The sequence below is a fragment of the Diceros bicornis genome, chromosome 10 (assembly GCF_020826845.1).
Source record: "Diceros bicornis minor isolate mBicDic1 chromosome 10, mDicBic1.mat.cur, whole genome shotgun sequence".
Classification (NCBI taxonomy): domain Eukaryota; kingdom Metazoa; phylum Chordata; class Mammalia; order Perissodactyla; family Rhinocerotidae; genus Diceros; species Diceros bicornis.
Window position 1 is genome coordinate 41926782 of NC_080749.1, and position 22621 is coordinate 41949402.

At 37.7% G+C, this 22621-nt stretch overlaps 1 protein-coding gene across 9 annotated transcripts in view; it reads right to left on the bottom strand.

Moving 5' to 3' along the window:
• WDSUB1 (WD repeat, sterile alpha motif and U-box domain containing 1) overlaps positions 1–21905 on the bottom strand; it is a 48316-nt gene extending 26411 nt beyond the window's left edge. The window contains exons 1-5 of one of the 9 annotated variants that reach the window (XM_058549040.1): positions 21810–21905; positions 19115–19536; positions 17005–17189; positions 12836–12928; positions 9273–9366 (exon numbers count right to left, since the gene is read on the bottom strand). In XM_058549040.1, coding sequence (XP_058405023.1) covers positions 9273–9366; positions 12836–12928; positions 17005–17189; positions 19115–19512 — 770 coding nt within the window. In that variant the 5' untranslated portion in view covers positions 19513–19536; positions 21810–21905. The other 8 variants (XM_058549041.1, XM_058549039.1, XM_058549042.1 and 5 more) reach the window with 8 other exon arrangements.
• Between the last annotated feature and the right edge of the window lie 716 nt (positions 21906–22621).

Sequence of the window (22621 nt, forward strand, 5' to 3'; positions counted from 1 at the left end):
TACAAGGTATTATTACTGGAATATCTAAAATTCTTAAGGAAAACTCTATTACTTCTGAGCAACTTAAAATAAGAGAACTAAAAGGAAATTCCATCTTCTGAGACTACCACTACTGAAATTAAAACTAACTCATCCCAGGCCGGCCCTGTGGCTTAGTGGTTAAGTGCGTGTGCTCCACTACTGGCGGCCCAGGTTCGGATCTCAGGCGTGCACCAACGCACCGCTTCTCCCGCTATGCTGAGGCCGTGTCCCACATACAGCAACTAGAAGGATGTGCAACTATGACATACAACTATCTACTGGGGATTTGGGGGAAAAAAAAAAGGAGGAGGATTGGCAATAGATGTTAGCTCAGGGCCGGTCTTCCTCAGCAAAAAGAGGGGGATTAGCATGGATGTTAGCTCAGGGCTGATCTTCCTCACACATTAAAAAAAAAAAAAAAAAAAACTAACGCATCCTATGGACCTGGAGGGTATTATGTTAAGCAAAATAAGCCAGAGAGAGAAAAACAAACACCGCAGGATTTCACTTATATGTGGAATATAAACCAACACACAGACAGAGAGAACTGTAATGGTGGTGACCAGGGCCAAGAGGGTTGGGGGGTGGGCACAAGGGGTGAAGGGAGGCATTTATATGGTGACTGACTGACAATAATGTACAACCAAAATTTCACAATGCTATAACCTATTAAGACATCAATAAAAAGAAAAAAAAAACTAACTCAGCCTAATAATATATCACTTGAGAGACTGGATCACCATTAGTAATCTTTATGAGCATTGTGTTGGGAAGACAGAAATTAGGGCAACAAGAAAGAGTCTACACAAGGAAATAGCAAGCAATAAGGCCGAAAATGTAGACTAGAACAACAATACAAAGTACTCTGAGTGCCTGCCCAAGAAATGTAGACAATCTTGTAGGCAACAGATAGCCATCCATGAAGGCAATAGAATAGGCTCACTTGCTGATGAGGTATAGGAATGAATTTGAGAAGCAAAAGGCCAAACATGAAGAACTCTTAAGAGTCCACTGAATCCAAGCAAGAAGAATGGAGATTATGGACAGAGACCTGCAGACTTTTGGAGATAAAAAGGATTTTAAACACATTTCCTATAGCCTCTAATTTGAGTAATGGGGATTCAAAGGAAGATGCAATAGGGTTTTATAACTGATTTGATTTTGAGGGAAGGAAATTAGAATTAGGGAAAAATAATAGTTTTCAATATTCGAGATATGAGTTTGCAAGTCCAGGAGATAACAGAATCACTGCAGACAGACACAAAATAAAATACTTTGTAACTACTGAAACAATATAAAAATCTCAAAATAGTCCCAATTGAACCTCAACCAACACCAAACAAAAAATCCAATTGTTTGATGTCTCTGGTTATACATTTCCTGCCTGTTTTATGAGCTCTTCTCCCAACTTTTCCATATCCACATTCCACCACAATCTGCCCTGTCACCTTAACCTCACTTTTCCTCATGAAGGAGGCCTTAGTAGTCAAGCCTTTTTTTTTCTTTTTGTGAGGAGATCAGCCCTGTGCTAACATCTGCCAATCCTCCTCTTTTTTTGCTGAGGAAGACTGGCCCTGGGCTAACATTCGTGCCCATCTTCCTCCACTTTATATGGGACGCCGCCACAGCATGGCTTGCTAAGCAGCGCATCGGTGTGTGCCCGGAATCCGAACTGGCGAACCCCGGGCCGCCGCAGTGGAGCGCGCACACTTAACTGCTTGCGCCACCGGGCCAGCTCCTCAAGTCTTTTGATACTTCATTTCCGCAGTTTTGTGGCACTCTAAAACCTCAACCCGGCTCACTCATTTATACAGAGAAACATGTCAATTATCTCTAGAAAACTACTGGGCAAGAGCAACAACACATATAGTTATGTGCTTGATATGAAAGAGCGTACAAGCATTGACCCATGGGAGATCAGTGACATTCCAGTGACATTGTACAGCCACCCATGGCAGAAATCACGTAAAGCATTTTAATCCAAACTAGCTTTACACAATGACCAAAAAACGAATCAAATGAAATTATCAACAATTATTTCTTTCGGTCAAGTATGTTCCTAAGATTTAAAGATTTATTTTACACACAAGCATTTTTATTCTAATTATATTTATCTATGTTTCTCATTCAGAAAGTATTTGCAGTCTCTTACAAAGATGTAGCAAAAACAAGATAAAAATTATATGAGGAAACTGGAGAGGAAGAGAACATAAGGATGAGGTGGGGAGAGAAATGAAGGTTAAGATTAGTATATAAAATATATGTCACAAAATTCAGTCTACTTTGCTAACCAAGGGCTGCAAGCTTGGATCTGAGTTCTTCAACAGCAATTCAAAAAGAGGAAACATGATCTGTTACACAATTTAAGATAGAAACACAAACCCAATGCTTGGAAAAGAGACATTAATGCCTTAGACTGAGACCTGAAAGAACTATTTCCCCCAAGGTCTTTATAGAAAGGATGCTATGAAACATAAAATCCTCAACAACTCTTCCTGATCATACATGGTAAGTTTCAAACAGCTGTTTTGTAACAACCCTCAGTATAGGCTAATGGCTAAAACTTAACTCAGAAAAAGCACATATCAGCGTGCTCCGCTGCTGGCAGCCCGGGTTCGGATCCCGGGTGCGCACTGACGCACCGCTTCTTCAGCCATGCTGAGGCCGCGTCCCACATACAGTAACTAGAAGGATGTGCAGCTATGACATACAACTATCTACTAGGGCTTTGGGGGAAAAATAAATAAACAAAATTATAAAAAAAAAAAAAAAGAAAAAGCACATATCAGAAAATGAGGGGGTAAAATGATATGTTATACAATTCCCCAGTGTTCTGGATTACATAAAAAATAACATGTAGGGGCTGGCCCGGTGGTGTCGTGGTTAAGTTCGCACACTCCACTGCGGCGGCCTGGGGTTCACGAGTTCGGATCGTGGGCGCAGACCTACGCGTTGCTTATCAAGCCATGCTGTGGCAGGCGTCCCACATATATAATAGAGGAAGACGGACGCAGATGTTAGCTCAGGGCCAACCTTCCTCGGCAAAAAGAGGAGGATTGGCAACAGATGTTAGCTCAGGGCTAATCTTCCTCACACAAAAAATATATATTATTATAATATACATAAAATTTAATAAACATGTATTGAGCAATTATTATGCCCCAAACGTAAGTAATAAATGCTTTGCCTGCATTTTCTTAATCTTCATAAAAATCTAATGATGAAAGTCTTATTATTTTCCCCATTTTATAATTCACAAAAGTGAAGCTGAGAGAAGAGATGGAACTAACTTGTTTAAGGTCATACAGCTAGTAAGTGGCAGCAGTGAGATTAAAACTCAGTTCTATGTTATCCTAAAACCCATGTTTTTGGATTTTACACTTCCTAGAACATCATCCCCACGAATGCATTAAAATTAAAATTGATTCATAATGGGCAAATACCCTGACGGTTTTAGCCTAAAGCAGATAGCATGGTTATTCAAATTTCACTAAAGCTTTCACGAGACATAAAATTTCAAGCAATATGCAATATCGGATAATCCTCCATGATAAACAAATTGCAACATGTACTTTTAAGGCTACTAAGTGAACTGACTTGTTCTATAGGATTGTTAACAATGTTGTAGAAATAGAAAAAAAAAAAAAAAAGATGGTTTGAGTTTTGGAAAGGTGCTCTTAAGTCTTCTTATTCTAGTCATTACTGAGCAAGAGAAGGTTGTTTGTTAAAGCCATTCCTAATTTATGACAATAAAACTCTAACATCTACATGTACAAAATAGATAAAAAAATATAAACAAGCATCTTATTGGGAAGAGGGGGGACACTTTCCATCCTTTCTGGAATACGATTCCTGGCCTCTCTTCTCCCTCTCCTGCTTAGCAGAAAAGGAAGGATAGATGACTGGAAAGTCTAGGGGAAGAAGCTAAGCCATGTGGCTCAGCCCCTTCTGGATTTTCTTTTTTCCAATCTGCCCCTGCCAGGGATGTCTGCAGTGGTCCATGCTGCCCAAGAGTAGGTGAGCAAGTCAGCCGCAGATTTACAGTCTGTTATCCAGACGGTCTGTCCTATATTTCTCTCTCATTGGTTTTCAACTCAAGAAGAAAAGAGGGTGTTACTTATTGAACTTTAAAACTCTAACAATAATGGGCATTTTTAAACTAGTTTCCAAGGAATCCTAACTACTAGAACTGAGAACTTATGGAAAGAGGCAGCTTCTATTTGAATTATAAAGACTGATCCTTCCTGATTGAATAGAAGCTGATACACACAATGTTCATTTTACATTGTTATATCAAGAGAAGTGGGGTGGAACAAAAGACAAATTCTGCTAAGGGGCTAGAAGAAAGTTATTAGAGGAGAGCTGTGGAGAAAGATAGAAGGAAAAAGTTCCTATGTATTTTGCTCCATGATGTGTGATGCCATCATAGCTCTGAAAGCTAATGGAATGTGTGAAGCACTTATGAGAATCTATGTATCCTCTGCTAACCCAGATACTGAAGAGACTTTCAAAAATGTAAAACAATGTCACTCTTCTATTATTTTTTATTTTTTCTAAGAAAAAATGTTAATATGCAGGGAGTTTATTATTGTTTTTAAATGAATTAAAAATGTTTTAGGATTTTCTCCCTTTTCTTTTCCATAAATAGCAATACATATAACCATAGAAGGAAAAGCTCTTTGGGATCCTCAATAACTTTTAAGAGTGTCAAAGAATCCTAAGACCAAAAAGTATGAGAACCACTGACCTAAATCATGATTCAATTTCTTTACTTCACCATCAGCACTCATCTTGTATAGCTAGGCAATGTATATTAGAATTGCTTTAAAAGTTTCAGTAGTTCTCCTAAATCCATCATCTCTACAATCTATTTTTACAGCCTCAATTCCCCTTACTCCTCTTTATATTTACCATACATTTTAATCTACTCAAGAACTTCCTGCCTCTTGGAATGGCCTTTCTGTTGCCCAATCCTCCCCTATCTGCATCTATAAATTCTATACTGCCTTTTACATGGTCACCCCATATCTATGCCCTATACAACTTTGTTAGTACACTCTCTCACCTACAATCTCATTCTGCTGTCAATTCATTTTTCTTATCTAGCCGCTTATATTCATATATCTTTTATTCTACTCACTTTTTTCCCATCGTCTCCCTTTTTTGCATATGTATCCATTCCACCTTACCAATGACTTTTAGTCACAAATGGAAGTCTCTATCACTGACAATTTAACTTGTTATTTATCCACTCAAGTATGGTTTAAACATGTCTCTCAATTCTCCTAAAAAACTAAATGTTTATACTTCACCAACTTACATTTCCAACTCATTCATTTGCCTGTATATTTATCCAAATAAACTAAAAATACTCAGAAAAATATCTAAATGTGACCTAGAGCAACATTGTATACCAAAAAGAATAACGTAAAACTCCATTTATCCAGAGTGACTGAAAAAGGTACATTCCAGTTAATATAATATGTTAGCTAATTAAGATTCACATATATACAAGCTGACAAGACATTATAACGCTATAAAATGAACTTAACACGAAAACTATATTGAGTATCACTTTACACCTCTTCCACGATTCAGAGGGTAAGGGCATGTGTCAGGATCTTTCAGTGTTATTAGGTTATGACCACGAACATCAACTATCAGGATAGAGAATTAAAACATCTTCAAGGGCACAAACATTGTCTTATACTTCCTTTTATATGCCCTATTGCCACTGGCAGAGAGGTGGGCACAGAAGAAAGCCATAAATACTTGCTGAATTTCATATAATCATTTTGTCAATTAACCTCTCTTCTTAAGAGTGGAATGCACAATATGTCCCCCAAAATGGCAGAAGGAAATCCAACCTTGTTTAAACTTTCCACTGATTTCAATTGTAGGTCAAAAAAGAATTACTATAAATGCTTTTCGATGATGAACTATTTTCATCTTTTGAGATTAAAGGGTTATATCTAATACAATGGCAACAGGGCTGATTATCTGGCAAGGATTGGAGCATATGGGGAAAAGAACTATCAGGCTTAGCCTACAACATTTTAAGTGGAAGTTAGGAGCCTAAATATTTTGGCTGGAGTCAAAGCCGCTCTGAAGAGCCATGAATGTGAGTTTGAATGCTGTGATATCAGACAGGAAAGTTTAGAAAATCGAATGGCAGGAAGGAGAAAACATACCAAAGTATTTAAAAGGAGAATATAACGTAATTGAATCATGCTACTGTGTCCCAAACCAATTGCTTTACAGAATAAAGCTTTGAAAAATAAAAGCCAAGATTTAAAATTTTCAACAGAGAACTAGAAATCACAAAAAGTGACACAGTGGACCTGAAAAAAAAGCCAAAAAAAAAAAATTCTAGAACTGAAAAATAATGAAAATTAAGGACTCATCAATGGACCAGTTTAATAGCACATCAGATAAAGCTGAGGAGAAGACCATCAAAAGGGAAACCATTCAGAATGAAGCAAAGGAAACAGAAGAATGAAAAATACAGAAGAGAGGATATGAGTCACAAAAGTTCACAGTGAGAAGGTATAATCTGCATTTAATTGCAGTCCCAGATTAAGAGAAGAGAAAGAAAAGGACAGAAGCAGCATCTCAAGAGATAATGAATAAGAATTTCCCCTAAATTGATGACATGTCATTCTACATATTTCAGAGGCTCAGTGAATTCCAAGCAACTAAATACAAAGAAACCCAAATCTACATACACCAAAGTAAATGTGCAGAAAACTACAGAGAAAATTTTGTGAGCAGCCAGCAAAAAAAAGAATTACATCGAAAGGAGCAACAGAATAAACCGGACTTCTCTACAGCAATACATAAAAATAACATGTCCTATGTTGTGTTTATTCCAACAAAGCAAGGTTAGTTTAATATTTGAAAAATCAGTATAATTTACTTCATTAATAGAATAAAAGAGAAAAATCATATGATCATTTCAAAAGATGCTGGAAAAATCATTTGATAAAATATAACACCTATTCACGATAAAAAAAAATTCTTACCAACTAGAAGGAACAGAAGAGCTGATAAAGCTTATCTCCCAAAAACCTACAGTGATCATACTTAATAATGCAAGCTTTCCCTTTGCTATGAGGAATCAGACAGTTGGCTATTATCACTATTTCCATTATCCTGGTAATATCAGCCACTTCAGTGAGGCATAGAAGATATCAAAAGTATAAGGATTAGAAAGGAAGAGACAAGGGGGCCAGTGGCTCCGCTTCGTCGGCCCGGGGTTCATGGGTTCGGATCCCGGGCGCACATCGATGCACCGCTTGTCAAGCCATGCTGTGGCGGCATCCCATATAAAGTAGAGGAAGATGGGCACAGGTGTTAGCTCATTGCCCATCTTCCTCAGCAAACAAACAGGAGGATCCACATTGGATGTTAGCTCAGGGCTGATCTTCCTCATACAAAAAAAATAAAAATTAAAAAAATAATAATAATAATAAAAGAGTGAACTGTACAGCACGTGAATTAATCTCAGTAAAGCTATTATTTTTAAAAAAAGAAAGGAAGAGACAAAACCATCATTATTAACATATGATATGATTTTGTACATAGAAAATCCAAAATTAAAAGCTTTATAGTAAAATCCATTCTTCCTATATATATTTCTGTTAGCCATATTTTTTATAATAGAAACAAAAAAATTAAGTACCTTACAATAAATCCAATAAAAGACGAGGAGGACTTCTACATAGCAATTATTCAGAGAAATCAAAAGAAAAATAAATGGAGAAATATGCCACATTCATGGATTAGAAGACTCCATATTATGAAGATGTCAATTCTCCCCAAATTTATCAGACTCAATATAACCCCAGTCAAAATCCAAATAGGTTTGTGTGTGTAGAGGGGGGAACTGGAAGCAATCTGACAAGCTAATTCTAAAATTTATATGGAAGTGTCAAAAGCCAGGAATTGCCAAAATATAAAGCCTTGGAAAGATAGAATGGTTTTAGAGCAAGGATAGATAAATAGAAAAACAGAACGGAATAGCAGGCTGAGACACAGACCCATACATTCACGATCAATGATTTCTGACAAGGTAGCACAGCAAAATGCTAGAGAAAAGAGGGTCTTTTCAATACATAGTGCTGGGACAACTAGACATCCATATGAAAATGGATTCCCATTGCATATCACACACACAAATCAAATTTGAGACAGGAAAAACAATGAAGGTTTTAGAAGATAAAACAGGAAAATATCTTCATGACCTCAGAACATAAAGAAACTGACTTCACTAAAATTACAAACTGTGAAAAGACAAATCTGCAGGGAGGGGGAAGATATTTGTAACACATATAACCAATAAATGGCTCACATATACAAATATAGAGAGAAGAATATAGATATATAGCTAGATAGAAAGATAGATAGATAGATAATCAACAACAAATCAATAAGAAAAAGATAATCCAAAAGAAAATGGGCAAGAGACATGAACAGGCACTTCATAAAAGAAGAAATACATATGGCCAATAAACTTTTGAAAAGGTTCTAACCTCATTGTTTCAGGGAAACGCAAATTAAAACCATAGTAAGATAACACTTTACACCCATCAGAATGGCTAAAATTGAAAAGATCCACAATACCAAGTATAGGTTACTATGTGAAAAAACACTGCTAATAGTGGTGTTTGACCACTTGGAAAACAATTTGGTGTTACCTGTCAAAGTTGAAAATAGAACTATTCTGTAACCCATCAATTCCATTCCTATGTATATATTCTACAGAAATGCATGAACATGTGCACCAAGAGATACAGATATATTCACAGAATAATATAATGCTCCCAAACTGGAAACAATCCATATGTTCATCAACATTAAAATGGATAAATATAGTATATGCATGCAATATTACACAGCAATGAAAAATCAATAAACCACACCTATATGCAGTAATATGAATGAATGTCACAAATATCATGTTAAGTAAAGGAAGCCAGACATGAAATAATTCATATTGTATGATTTGTCTTAAATCAGTTTAAAAGAAAAAAGCAATATTGCATATGATCTAAGGTACTGTCCCTAGAAAGAGGCACTTAGAAGGGGAGGACTTTTGGAGCAGAACCAAGTAATATTCTATTTCTTGACCTGAATAGTGGTTACACAAGTTTGCATCAAGGTAATTTATCAAGCTATTCTCTTATGTACTTTTTTATATGTCTGTTCTATTTTATCAAAATGGTTTAAGGGAATTAAACTAAATAGCTTACCCCGAGACTAGCATCTGCCCATTATGAGAAAAGGCACAAGCCAGAACAGGAGCACAGTGCCCACTCAGTGTACTTTTATATTTTAATTCAAAACCTGCAAATAACAAGGTGAGAAAAATTAGCAAGCTGACTATGCTTAGAATTTATTTTTAAGTCAAAACTGCTTCACTTATTTATTCAATAAATAATCTTTGAGTGCCTAAAGGACACAAAAATGAAAAAATCCTCATGCAACTCAGGTATCGGAAGTGGTTTCAAAAGTTCAGTAACGGGTAAAGAGAATGGTGTGCTCAGCGAAGGCTAGACCAGGGGGGTATAATTATCAAATTATTTTTTAAATTTTAAGCTCTTTAAAATATATAGAAACATAAAATTTTAAACTACACTATAATCTTGGTATCTAATAAAAAATTTTATATACATATATCTCAATTGCCCAAATGCCTAAAAAGAATCAAATATCTGTAGTTTTTTAAGTCTGATAAAGAAAATATTTTTTCATTCCATAAATAAAAAATAATCAGTGGTAATTCATACATCTTATATTTCCAATATACCTTATAATACTCCTACAAAGTATGGTAACACTAAAATCTTTTTTATGCTTTCTGTAATTACTGAAAAGAAATATCATATCTATTTTAAAGGTAAACCGAGTGAATTCAATATATTTTACTGACAACCTACAAAAATAATTATTAAGAAGCTGCTCCAAAGAGACAAGGAAACAGTGCAATCTATAATTTTCTCAGACTTAATAAAAACTTTTTTGAAGTGTTAATGGCTCTTAAGATGGCAAACATTTAACTAAACAAAACAGTTATAAGAGCAGGTAAAAGTTTCAACAACAAATAGAAAAAATATATTTATTTAATTATTATTAAATACATTTTATTTCTATTAAAAATAAAAAAAATATATTTTTATCTGGGAGAGCAGATGTGAGCATTAAAAGCACTCTGTGGAACATACAGATCAGTAAGTAGGCACAATCAATCAAACAAAGCAAAAATTGTGAGCTGCAAACCAAATGAAGACCTATAAAACTTGCAATATGACCATAAGAATAGGTTATATTCTCAAGTATAAGGTCCATATGTCTATCTACTCCTCCCCACAAATAAGCAATTAAAATAATTAGGTGCAAATGACGACAAATGCTTTATAAAGAGGCTTTAACCACACATTTAGAAACTGTTACGTATGCTTTTTAAAGAGTAAGTGTAAAAACATTTTCCAGACAATGCATGAAAAGCTTTATTTTTGAACAATTACTGAAGATATATTGTATTTAGAACATCTACATATATGACCACATTCATGGTTTCTTATAAGAATTCTACTTTGATACGAGCAGAAGGAAGAAGTAGGACAGACCAGAGAAGTGAAGGAACTCTACCCTCTCCAGCATGTCACTGAATACGTTAAAAGAATTACTAAGTGTAACCGAACAGGCAATAAATAACTAAATTTCCATTAAAAGAAATGTATTTATTTCCTAATAATAGGCACTTCTCTATACACTAAGTATAATGACAAGATTCTCTCCTTGACCAAACTCCAGCAAGCTCTCCTTGACCACACTCCAGCAAGCTCTTCTGAGCCCTCTTCTTGACTAGGCCTTGACCTTGACCTATACTTAATTAACATACTTTCTAAGAGATCAAGGCAGCATCCCTAGGATGACCCTAGCCCCCTTAAAGTGTCTGCCTGAAAAAACTCAAGGTTGCCGGAAGAATTTACTGTTTGCTGTAGCCAACACTTGAAGACAGGGCCCTTGTCTCCCAGTGTCTGTAGGCGGGTAGGAGCCTAACTTCCATTAAGTGTCAGTTAGCAAACCTGGATGGGTTTCACATGGACCAACCCTCCCCTTCCTGCTTTTGTAATTTTCCACTTCCCTGACTCAACAGAGCCTCCAGTTACACCCCTCCTTATTCGCTCATTCGCCCTTTAAAAGGCCCAGTCACCTGTGTATAAACTGAAGTTGAGTTCAGTTCACGCTAGACTCTTTTCCCCACTGCAATGGTCTATTACTGATTAAAATCTATCCTTACCATTTTAACTAGTGTCCAGCTTCATCTCTGATAATAATTATAAACAACGAAATGTAGTTTGTAATTTAACTGAAAATCATTGGGTAACAAAATATTTTTAGGCATCTGAAGCAAGATGGCCAACGGACCATATAATTTCAGAGTTCCCATTAAAGTGATAATAAAATTTTCATTATTTATTTAAATCACATCGATGAAGAGAACAGGAAAGGGGGCATCAGCACACCAGAAATTGAAACCAATTTTGGGAAGGCAGAAAGCAAATTAATTGATGAGGTAGTATAGAGGAGTAAGAGCCCTGAGTGCAAAGGAAGTGGGCTACAGCGAAGAAGAAAGCTAATCTGCCCTAGAAAACCCCAAAACACAGGACTATCACCAGCGAGGGAAAAGGAAAGTCAGAATGACACAGATACAGACCTGAAAACAGAAAAATTAACTAAAAGTCTATTTATGAAACACTTAATGTCCACCTCCAATCCCTCCCTGACCCCACCTATAGTATGCTGCGTGAAAGCCAGGTGCTTCTCCCCAGGCAAAACATTCCTAAGAAAAATAATGACTACCTGGGGAGCTCCACTACAGCTCCAGGGCAACACAGACATCCACATTCTATAAGCCCCCAACCCCTCCCCAGTAAGAGCCAACAACCCACCTCCTTATCCTAAAGAGAAGCCAGCAACAACAAATCACCACATGCGCAGAGCTTCTCAACATCTTATATTGTCTAATTCCTCAATGTAAATGGAATGCTAAGGATCACCAGACAGGTGAAGAAGGTAACCACATGAAAGAGAAAGATCAGGGTAAACAAAAAACGGCCCAAGAGCAAACAAAGATGATCAGGAAACAGAAGGGAACATAAAAACAAAACAAAATGCCTCTAATTGGTATCCTGAGAGTTTTGAGATCTTGCATTCATAAAAGGAGGACACTTTGAAAAAGAAACAGAGCAGATGATGAGCTTTTAGAAATTGAAAATATGATAGATGGGACAAAAAATTCAAAAGAAAGTAAAAAATAAAGCTGAGGAATTTTTCCATAAATTAGGAAAAAAGATAAAGAGATAAGTATGGGGGGAAAAAACAGACATAAATTATTTAAGAACTATCATAAAGGAATGCTGTATTCCAAAACTGAACAACATAAGTTTCTGGACTGAAGGGTCAGCTGAAGGAACAGTACAGTGAAGGGGGAAAAGACTCATGGTGGTATAAACAATATTTACAGAAACTCTGTGAAAACCACCAAAAGAGCTGAAAACAGATAAAGTGCAAAGTGGTTACCTCTGGTAAGCTGGAATACGTGTGGGTGTGGTGGTAAGGTCATAAGCAGCAGTGAGTAGTCAATCTTTAAATTATGTGTATGTAATTACTTTGATTAAAAGTTCTTAAAATATATTTTTATAATCATTTTTAGAGACTCAGAGTACCTCAGGTAAGAAGATTACTTACAATAGAAATCCTAACTGCATCACAAATAATTTTAGGGAACCGCTAGTTGAATACATACCTAAGCCATGTGTAAAAGAAACAACCCAAATTTTGATCTGGCAATCCTGACCACATGATGCCAATCGAAAAAACTGAAGATCTTGTTCTCCATCTAAAAATGTAAATTTGTTAAAAATAAATACACAAAAATTGACAAAATATTTAAACCCAAAATTTTTCAATTTCTTATACTGAGATCTGTTAATTCTATTCATTTAAACCATATTCATAGACAATATTAATTAACTTATACCATATAATGAGATGTCAGTTAAAGAATTTCTTTTAAAGAAGGTACTTCAAAGATTATAACTTTAGCCCCTGAAGTTGCTACAACAAAATAGCTTTTTATTTACTGTTCACTAAGGATATAACCCAAGGCTGCAAGGGCCAATATTGAGCCACTAAGCCTATGGCATCCTCCAACCCAATTTTAGAGTCTATGAGGCCAGCACTCATGGGAAATATTAGGAAGAAAAGTCAGTTATGATATGAGTGTTAAATGCTTAATTATTCCCAATTTTTTAAGGATATACACATTTCTTAAAAGCTCAGTCTATGGTTCACATGGAATAATATTGAGCAATTTTTTCCATTTGATTTAATCAAGACAAAGGCTAGAATTATATAAATCCAAAATAACATCAATTCAGTCCATCTGATTTGGTGGAAAATATTACACAAATTAGGGAAAGTAATCAGTAAATTTGGTGTCACAAAAAACCCACTAGTTTTTATGCTTACTCAGATAATTTCAGTGTATCATTACATACCCACTAAATAAGTTCCTAAATACTTGTCAGTAATGTAAATATTGATATCATCAACTCAATTTTACATGAGTCACACCTACTATCACTGATGCAGTCTCATCAAATGAGGCTTTTGCACTCATATGCAGTAAGACAGTTAAAAAATCTAATATCCATCTTCAGACTGCACTCTAGTTTTGCAAATATTCAGTATATGGTATTTAATTTATACACCTGGATAAGTAAATTTTTTCTATGGGATCTGTCTGTCTTGTTGAAAGCATACTTTATTAACATACAATAAATTAACTTCCTTTTCACTGAAAGTTTTTCTAACTCCACAGGACTTCCACATTTTAATAGCATTTTTGATTTTGTAGTACAGGTTCAACCAAAGGGCACCCTTTCTCAGAGAGCTCTTGATGGATGTAAGCAATTCCTAATAATCATTAAGTCTTTTTAAGGCAAAACATTTTCTCAATAAATGGCTAAGAGTAAAATATTTAAGTACTAGACCCAATTAGAAAAAATGTTTTTATTGTTCCTTGACTAAACAGATCCTTTGAAGTTAATTCTAAAGTTTCTAATTTAAATAGTGAGAATTCAGCTAAGACAAAGGAAAATTATGGAGCTTAAAATGCACCTAATATCTAAATATAATATTTAGAAACATATTTTCCTTCAGGAAAAATATTCAAATTGTAATAAAAACCCAATCTAAACTTTATCATTTAAAAACTGGAGAGAATTAATCCTTTATCCTCAGGCACAAACAGGATTATTTTTCCTTATTTGAGCAAAAGGTCACAAAGACGAAGAGTCACTATGTCATAAGTATTTATAGATATTAACAAATATCAAATCAAACAAATTAAAATTACATACTTTTTCTTTTCAGAAAATACAGTAGTTCCCCCACATTCCCATAATAATCAACCTCTAAAGCATATACAATCAGTTTCAGGGAATTTACACATAAGGTTAATATCTATTTCGACAGAAGTTGAACTAAAGAAACTGAACTAAGGACCCATTAGAATTATACTGAGAGGGGCCAGCCCCGTGGCTTAGCGGTTAAATGCGCGCGCTCCGCTGCTGGCGGCCCGGGTTCGGAGCCCGGGTGCGCACCAATGCACCGCTTCTCCAGCCATGCTGAGGCCGCATCCCACATACAGCAACTGGAAGGACGTGCAGCTATGACATACAACTATCTACTGGGGCTTTGGGGGGGAAAAAAATAAATAAATAAAATCTTTAAAAAAAAAAAAAAGAATTATACTGAGAAATATATTTTGAAATCTACTCTAAAGGCAGGGTAGGGATGTCAGTATCACACTTATCTTAGAATCTCATCTAGAATTCTCTGCCTGGTTTAGTGAACCTTTCCAGGCTCCACCAGCTGCAGATCCTTCTCAAGACAGGACAAGGATGCCCTTAGTTTTACTCTAATATTAACATAATAATGGTATTTTAGTTGAAAATCTATTTTCAGATAATTTAGAATCAAAAAAGAAATCTAGGGGGCTGGCCAGGTGGCGTAGTGATTAAGTTCACGCACTCCGCTTCAGTGGCCTGGGGTTCTCGGGTTTGGACCTCCACACAAACCACTCATCAAGCCATGCGGTGGCAGCATCCCACATACAAAATAGAGGAAGACTGGCACAGATGTTACCTCAGCCACAATATTCCTCAAGCAAAAAGAGGAAGATGGGCAACAGATATTATCTCAGGGCCAATCTTCCTCACACACACACACACACAAAAAAAACCCCTACATCTCCCTACATTTATATCATTCATCAAAAATTCATTGAGTGCCTATAAGATTTGGAGAAGGTGTCACAGAAATGGAAGAAATGGTTCTTGTCTGTTACAAGCTGGTTGTCTTAGACTAAAACAGCACAAAACAACATATTAAAAGAGTCAATTATCATAATTAAATTAGGTAGAAAGTTTAACAAGAATGAGGTCATGAAAAGGAAATCTATTAATTTGCTACATGATGTTAAAAGGTTAAAAAACAAAAACAAAAAATTTCAGCAAATCACTAAAAGGAATCTTATTCATCAATCTACATTTCAAGGACTATTATGTCCCAGGCCCTGTCCTCAAGAGCTTACAATCGAATAGGAAAAACACCATTAAACATAATCCATATAGCTAAATATATAATTAAAAATTGTGGTACTTCTCTAAGTACTGTAAAAAAAAAAGAAAGTGTGCAAATAAAAGACTATATCAAAACGCTTTAGACTGAGTGCAAGGTGTAAGAGCAGGGGAGGCTCATCTCAAATGATTTTCTTTACCTGAACTCTAAAGGATGACTAAGGGTGAACTAGGTGAGCGTCTGCATGTAAAATCCTTGGAAAAATCTTAGAAACACTCAAGGAATGAAAGGAGGCCACTGTGGCAAGAGAACGCATGAGGCCAACTGTGATTTGAGATGAGGCAGGGAAACAGAACATGTAGAGTACTTATAGCCTTTGTGTTTTGGATTTGGTATTTTATCTTACCTTAATCTTATTTTAATAAGCCATTGATGGGTTTGAAATAGGGGAGTGCCAAAAACCAGCCTGCCTCCTGTCTGGACCTGAGCTGTCCTGTAAGGCAGTCCCTAGCCACGTATGGCTACTGAACACTTGAAACATGGCTAGTACAAATTGAGATGTGCCATACACACCAGATTTCAAAGATTTAGTACCAAAAAATAGTAAAATATCTTACTAGTAATTTCTATTATCAATTATTGAAATAATATTTTAGATATACTAAAATATATCATTAAAATTAATTTCACCTACTACTAGAAAATTTTAAATCCACATATGTAGCTCAGAGTATCTTGCTAAAGGACAGCACTGGTCTGGCAACAAGACTGGAGAGGATAAAAGCAGAACTTTCATCCTAACACAGAAGATGAAAATAAAAGAAGAAAACTTCCCACTTAACTTCCCCTTAAAACCAAGAGTCTATATTATGGAGTTTTTGTTTCTTCTTTTTCTGAAAACGAATTGTGTTGGCAAATATCTTATTTTATAAATTTATCTTTTGGATGATTAAATTAGTAAATGGAAAATGCAGCTTCTGTTTCTAATTTTTTTAATTTCACTTTTCTATCTGAATATCAATATACCGTATCTAAAAAAAACACAGTATAACCAACAGAGTTAAGTCTTCTAAATTACCATACTCAAGGAATCCAGATCCACTGTACCAAGTTGAGTCATCTGCTACATATATTAAAGAACCTGGTTTTCCTATATTTCTTCGTGATTTCATTTTGATCAAAAAAGATAAAAAGGAGAAAGATGATTCTTCAAAAGGAATGAATTAAGAGCTCTCCTCATTTTACCAGTGATGAAATGAAAATGAACAAAAGAACTAAAAGTCATATACAAATAAGAATTACCAGTGTTTAGAAAGTAAAATAACTAACCGGAAACTAGCTGTGAAGAAAAATCGCAGCAGGTAATTCCAAGATCATGTGCTTTTTCACTATGCAGACACCTCATTTTATCATCCCACACTGTTAAATCTCCACATGAGGAGCCAGTGACAAAGAGGTTTCCACTAGGAGAAAATGCACAGGCCACCAAGGAGCCATCCTTAACACTACCACATCTGAAATAAAAGCAAAAAAAGGGGGTTTTCATTTCAGAGCATCTTTTGCTTTATATTACAATCTCTAACAACAGCTTGATAAAGTGAAAAAGGATAAACGGTTATCACAGAACTAGAGAGAAAGGGCAAGAGATGCCTATAGAAATAAAATACCACTTATATGCTATAAACTGAGATGTGCTTTCTCATATAAAGGATTGAAACATTACCTTAACGTGTTCAAGCCTAAACGGTACGGATCCAAAGTCCATATATCTTCATATATGAACACGTTAAAATCTACAAAACTTAACAAAACAACAACAACCAACGATATCAACTGCAGTCACATAGTTAAAAACAAAAAGATGAAGCTATTTTTATTGAAAAACATGTTACTGGGGTCAAAAGTACTTTCAATTTTTGTATTAAAATTGCCCAGAAGCAACAGTAAGGCCTTTCATCTCATCTTCAAATATAAATTCTTGATGAAAAGAAAATGCTGTGAACAAGTTAAAACGATCTTGGGAAGATAAGGAAGCATTGTGCTGATGATATTATTTTCTCAATTAGGAAAAGTAAACTGGTAAAAACCCAACAATTACTGCAGTGTCCCATCTAGTGCTTAAATCTACTGCAGTGGATCATTTGTACATCACTAATTACAGACATTAGGGAAGTGATGCTACAGATGCAGAATTCATCACCTGATAAGTGAAAAAGATTCCTTAATGACAGCCGTAGTTCATTCATATGAAAAAAACCAGACATTTCCTTCTTTCTGTGCTTTCTCTTTAAACTGGTTATTAACGCCACTTAAAACATCACCTTCTTCAACCCCAAGACCTAAACATAAACGAGCAACAGTTGTTTACCAGCTGACATCTGTGCTCCCAATGATGCTGAAGGGTTGGGAGAGGGGAAGGAAGGTACATTAGGCTATTTTAATTGGTAACATTTAAAAGTTTATGAGTTTTGATGTACTTAATGTCACTGAACTGCACACTTAAAAATGGTGAAAATGGTAAGTTACATATTTTACTACAGTATGAATACCTAAAAGTACACGGTTTTAATGTTGGTAACATTACTAGTGTAAATTGATTGTTGTATGTTTATCCAAAAGGAGTTTTTCAGGCGGTTTTTTTTTTTTTTTTTAGAAGTGATAACATCACACTAATCACAAAGTGCTTTCTTCTGGGCTTGGTCATTCAACCCAGCAAGAATCCTCGTCAGGAAATAGCTGTCTCTCTCAGGTGAGACTTACCTACTACTACTTCATTATTGACAACACTTGAGCCACGAGTGACAAAAAGCCTAGAATTACCATATCTTATTCAAAAGACTGTTTTCTTTGCCTAACTCTTACAGTAAAAATCCACAAAAGTCTAACAAGATTACCCTTTATTTTACAAAAGAAAGATTGGAAATTTAAAACTCTCAGAGCCAAGGAAATCTACTATAATTATGTTAAACATCTGTTTTTATGACCTTCAGAAGACAAATCGAAATACTTTTCCTTGCGCTAAAATTATCTGCTTCTGGGGCCGGCCCCGTGGCTTAGCGGTTAAGTGCGCGCTCCGCTACTGGCGGCCCAGATTGGATCCCGGGCGCGCACCGACGCACCGCTTCTCCAGCCATGCTGAGGCCGCGTCCCACATACAGCAACTAGAAGGATGTGCAACTATGACATACAACTATCTACTGGGGCTTTGGGGGAAAAAAAGGAGGAGGATTGGCAATAGGTGTTAGCTCAGAGCCAGTCTTCCTCAACAAAAAGAGGAGGATTAGCACGGATGTTAGCTCAGGGCTGATCTTCCTCACAAAAAATAAAAAATGAAAAAATAATCTGCTTCTGAAAGTCATCAAAATATTCTGATTTCTCCTATTTTTCTTGGTAGACCTGTTAATGGGATTAAAAATGGAAAGGGTTTAAATATTCATACCTATATAACTTGTATGACTGTGCATTCCACATAACAACCGTTCCATCAGCTGCCCCTGACACCAAACAAGTGGAGTCTGGGGAAAACCGGCAAACCCTCACGGGGCTACCACTGGGCTGTTCCATCACGGCCAAAGTCTGTCCACTTTGAGTATTCCACAGGACAGTGGTACCATCTGTTGAACATGAAGCTAAAATATGTCCTGAAGGGGAGAAACAACAGCAGTGGACAGCATAGGTGTGAAACTTCAATGGAGAGTGTGGCAATTCGCTGAAGTCACTTAGGGAATACAGGCGGACTGTTTTGTCCAAGGAGCAAGTAGCCAAGAGGGCAGAGGAGAAAGCACAGCAGTTGACATCATCATCATGATCGGCTAATGTGTGAATCAGTTTCACCATGTTCTTTATTTGAAGTAAAATATCCTGCAATTTTTAAATAAAGGTTACTTCATCCTAGGAATCAAAAAAATCCAACTCAAATCCATATAAAAGGGCCAAAATCAATTTAAGAATTTGCTCAACGAAAGCTCCTACATAAAGGACAATCTATTATACCTGGGATAAGGATAATCTGGAGAGAAATAAATTATTTATAAGACTATAACCTCTGATGATGATCACAGTCACCACTGCCATATGAACAAATTTCCGTAACTCCTGAAAAAAAATCTTGTCAAATAACTTCAAACTGATTTAACAATGAACATCTAAAACCTTCCGTATTTATTTCACCTTTGAAGGCTTTCCCTTAACCCATTATTTCTCAACACTACCTCATTCCAGATCTGCTAATCTCAACTCAAAAAGATTTGTCACCATTTTAACAAACTGACTCAGCTGTTCCTTCCACAGGATGGAGCCAAGGCTATTGCTGCCTTTAAGATACAGAACTGTAAGAGTCACTCACAAAAACTAACAAAAGGTTTCATTCAAAATTTAAGTGGCAGTGTTGAAAGGTATTGTGTCATGGTCTGTCACCTTGTCTGATAAAGAAGAAAATGATACAAAAGACTTGAGGTGAAGAGCCAATTTAATAAAGAAACCAAGAGAAGGAAACCAAAGAGAAAGAGTGGCAAAAAATGGACTTAGCCAGACTGCACTTAAGAACACATTTAGAATAAAATCCAAACTCCTCACCACGGCTTACAAGACGCTATATGATCTGGCTCTTGCCTGCCTACCTCTCAGACCTCAACTCCTGCCACTTTCCATCTCCCTCACTTCTTTCCAGCCTCCCTGGTCAAACGCACGCCGGTGTTCCATCTTCATAAAGCAGTTTTTCTTATGCTGAAATTCTCTTCCCTCTGCTCCCGGAATCCTATTCCTCATTCAGTGTCCCTCTCAACTTCAGAGTCCCTCCTCAGGGACGGTTTCCCAATCTAAAGGAGCCATCTCCAGGCTAGCACATCACCCTATTTTAATCCTCAGTGTAGCAATTACCACCATCCAATTACCACCATCTGATGTATTTGTTGTTTATCTCTCTCCCCTTAATAGAATGTAGGCACCAAAGAAGTTGAGATCTCGTCCATCTTGCTCATTTCTGTATCCATAACATGTAAAAAACCGTGTCGGGCACTCGATGTGCCCAAATAAAAATCTCTTGAACTGATATTTTCTTTAAAGATTATACGTTAACATAATACGAAATGATTAGAAATTTAAAAATAAAGCTACCAATACTATCTGACAGTGGAAAACTGGTGCAGAATGAGCAATAATCAGCCCTGAAGGAATAGGTATAACCTTGGATTGTGAAATTCATAATCCTTTGTTCTAATTTACAGAAACCTTCACAAAGAGATGGAGCATGCTTTTTCCAATATTTCTCTTATCCCAAAAGTTCAGCCTCTTTTTTTCACACAGCAACTCCAATAAACTAGAAAAAAAAAAAAAAAAACCACGAAAAGTCAATTATCGCCTATACTACTGCACTGAAAACAAGCAAGATCAGGTGGTGCTTTCCGGAGAACTCCCAAATCCCAACTGTGCGAGTGCACATATGTAATTTTCCAAACAAACTTTGGCTGCCACATCCCTGTGGCCCTCGGCTCCCTGCGCAGTTACAAGCCACACACTCGAAGAGCAGAGACGTAACGGGCTGAACAGTTTGTTTTGAAAAGCGCTCTCCAGCCTCCCCCTACCTGCCTCGAGGTGTGGGCGTCCACTCAGGCCTCAGCTGTTACGCCAGACGCTTAATCTCCGGGCAAACCGGGTCAACTCGCCAGTGTCAACACACGCACACCCGTCTACCCCAAAGCAAACGCAAACTGGGCCAAGAACCGCCCCCATACAAAGCCCGCGACTCGCTGCCCCCGCACGCAGGGACGGAGGACTCGGCCAGTTGTGCGAGGCAGCCGGGCCTCAGCGGACTGCGCGACCCGAGCAGGACGGCGGCCTCGGCTGCCCGGCGCTCAGTCCGCGGCGGCGCGGGGCCTTCCCGGGCGCTCGGGCGGGGCCCAGCTGGGCTTCCACGCCACCCCGGCAGACGCTGCCCGGCTCCCCGGCCGAGGCCGCCCGACAGTGCCTCGCGCCCGCCAAGGCCCTGGCCGGTCCCCTTCGCGCGCTTAGAATGATTCCGAGAAACAGAGGGTTCAGACACCCCGAGTGAGCGGGCTCCGCGGGCTGAGCCCCGTCGCGCTCCCCCACCTGCCGCCACCGCAGCTAAACTGGCCTATGGGCGCGGCCCCCATCACCTAGAAGACCAGCGACTGCGGGATCCGCCCTCAGGTGCCTCGGGAGCGGCGCGACTCACATGACGCGCAGGTGAGGCAAGCGGAGCTGGCGCCGGTCGAAACCCTAAAGAGGAAGAAACAGGCCCCGCCCCCTCACCCTGGGCCGGCCCGCGCCGCGGCGCATGCGCGCGCGTCAGCCCTCTGATGGGCAGGACCTAGGGGCAACCTGAGTTCCGACTGAGAAAGAACCCTTAGTTGCAATTTTTTCCCAGTTGAGGAAGCTGATCAAGATGAAATCAGATTTAGGAAGAACCTTTAGTTGCAGTTTTTTCCCAAGTGAGGAAGCTGAGCTTCCAAGGTCTAGCGAGTGCCTGAAATGTGGTTTTAAAGGGGGTATTGTATCAATTCTCCAGTTATTCCATCTCAAAATTTATGAATCTCCTTCTTCTCCCGTACTTCTCCGCCCTGTTCTGTCTGTTCTCCTCTGACCTCCCTGATTGGTCTTTTTTGTTAGGCTAGCTCTAGATTTGCCGTCGCCTTTGTGCTCAGGTTTCCCAAATCTCTCTTGCAGGGCAGGCTGCTCGCCCCTGGGCCCTAATCCTGCGGTTCCCACTGTCCACTGGACAGATCCGGGTGGATATCCAGAGGTCGCCTGAACCCGATGTGCATTTCTGCCAACCTTTCCAAGTGTGTCTCCTAGGCTCACAGATAGACCGTGGTTTCCATGTGTAATTGACTACAAAGGGATCTTGCCAATCCCTTTTGAGATTAAAAAGTTGTCCAGAAAAAGGTTCCTAGACATGCCAATATTTGTTAACTAAGTGCATGACACA